This window comes from Eimeria tenella, genomic scaffold (genome assembly GCF_000499545.2).
Source record: "Eimeria tenella Houghton genomic scaffold, Eth_scaff3328, whole genome shotgun sequence".
NCBI classification, from domain to species: domain Eukaryota; phylum Apicomplexa; class Conoidasida; order Eucoccidiorida; family Eimeriidae; genus Eimeria; species Eimeria tenella.
In genome coordinates this window covers 2,582-4,368 of record NW_013543139.1, presented here as the reverse complement: position 1 = coordinate 4,368, position 1,787 = coordinate 2,582, and the positions used below count along the sequence as shown (strand labels likewise).

Below are 1,787 nucleotides of genomic sequence, written 5' to 3'. Positions count from 1 at the left end.
CAGCAGCAGCAGCAGCAGCAGCAGCAGCAGCAGCAGCAGCAGCGGCGGCGGCGGCGGCGGTGAGAGGAGAGGCAGAGACGCAGCAGCAGCGATGCATGCGGCACGGGAAGCAGCAGCGGCGGACAAGCAGCAGATGTTGCAGCGACGGGAGCCACGAGACACAGCAGCAACAGCAGCAGCAGCAGCAGCAGCATCAGCAGCAGCAAGAAGACAGGTGCGCGCAGGAGAGCGAGAAGCAAACGGGACAAAGAACAAACAGAGCTGGAAAAGGAATGAAGAGACAAACTACTGAGCTGCTGCTGCTGCTGCAGCAGCAGCAGCAGCAAAAAGATACTTACCAGCATCCCAAATAGTGCATCCGTCATCATCTGCAACAGCAGCAGTATTGAAGTCCGCCAGCTGCAGCAGCACCTCGCTTTCCTCAATGTTGCTGCTGCTGCTGCTGCTGCTGTGGGAGCTGCTGCTGCTGATGCTGCAGTGGGTGCTGCTGCTGCTGCTGTTTCTGGCGCCGTTACTGCCAGTGAGGCAGCCATTGGCCTTCGCATGCATGGAATCACCTGCTGCTGCTGCTGCTGCTGTTGCTGCTGCTGCTGCTGCTGCAGGTTCGCCCTGGCCCCTTCGCTGCTTCTCTCGTGGCCTCTTTTTGCCCCTTTGTCCCTCTCCTTGCTGCTGCTGCTGCTCGTCTTCTTCTTCCGACTCGCTGCTGCTGTTGCAGCTGTTGCTGCTGTTGCTGCTGCTGCTGCTGCAGTGCTGGGGGAATGCTGCAGCTTCCAGCAGCCCATCTCTGAGGGCCTGGGCAAGAGACACCTGCCTCTCTCCGCTGTGCAGATGACTTGCTGCTGCTGCTGCTGCTGCTGCTGTTGTTGCTGCTGCTGCTGCTGGCTCTGTTGCTGCTGCTGCTGCTGCCGAGCTGAGCTGCTTCGCAGCAACAACAGGGACGGGGGGCAGGGGCCTTCTGTCTGTACTGTTCATGGTGTCTCTTATTTGCTGCTGCAGCGCAGCGGCAGCAGCAACAGCAGGAGCCCCTGTAAACAAAAAAGAATCTGCTGCTGCTTCTTCTTCCTCTGAACTGTTAAAGCTGGCCTCGCTTTCGCTCGCAGAGTCGGGGTCCCACGCTGCTGCTGCTGCTGCTGTTGCTGCTGCTGCATCTGTTGCTGCTGTTGCTGCTGCAGCAGGCGATAACCCCACACGCCCCCGCCGGGACCCCTGCTGCTGCAGCGGGGGCAGCCAAACGCGGCAGACAAAAGCTGAAGAAACAAGCAGCAGCAGCAGCAGCAGCAGCAGCAGCAGCAGCAATAGCAGCAGCAACATTATGGAGACGAAGATCTGCTCACGGCGCTTTTGTTGCTGCTTCTGCAAGGCTCTCTTTGCTGTTGTTGCTGCTTTTGCTGCTGTTGCTGCTGTTGCTGCAGCAGCAGCAGCAGCACTTGCTGCTTCTTACATGGGGGCAAGGGCCGCAGCAGCAGCAAATTCGAAGGCTTTATATCCTTGTGCAGCACGCGGTAAGAGTGCAGCACAGAAAGCCCCATTAGCAGCTGCAGCAGCAGCAGCAACAGCAGCAGCAGCAGCAGCACAATCAGGAACAAACAACAGTAGCAGCAGCAGCAGCAGCAGCAGCAGCAGCCAAAGGCAGCAAAATGACAACAAGGAGTCACAGAAGAAAAAGAAAAAGGCCAAAAGCAAAAGAGAAACAAATTGTTTTAAACAAAATTAAAAAGAAGCAAAACAAAAAAAAATAAATAAGTTAATTGATTGAATTAAACAAATTAATTAAAAGAAGATTACCT

General features: G+C 55.9%; 1 protein-coding gene across 1 annotated transcript; it reads right to left on the bottom strand.

Moving 5' to 3' along the window:
* Positions 1-285: 285 nt before the first annotated feature.
* ETH_00039310 (Atypical MEK-related kinase (incomplete catalytic triad), putative) lies at positions 286-1,529 on the bottom strand (the record flags this gene model as incomplete). Its single annotated transcript, XM_013376323.1, has 2 exons — positions 286-1,247; positions 1,442-1,529. 2 exons carry the CDS (start codon positions 1,527-1,529, stop codon positions 286-288), a joined length of 1,050 nt encoding a protein of 349 aa, XP_013231777.1.
* Between the last annotated feature and the right edge of the window lie 258 nt (positions 1,530-1,787).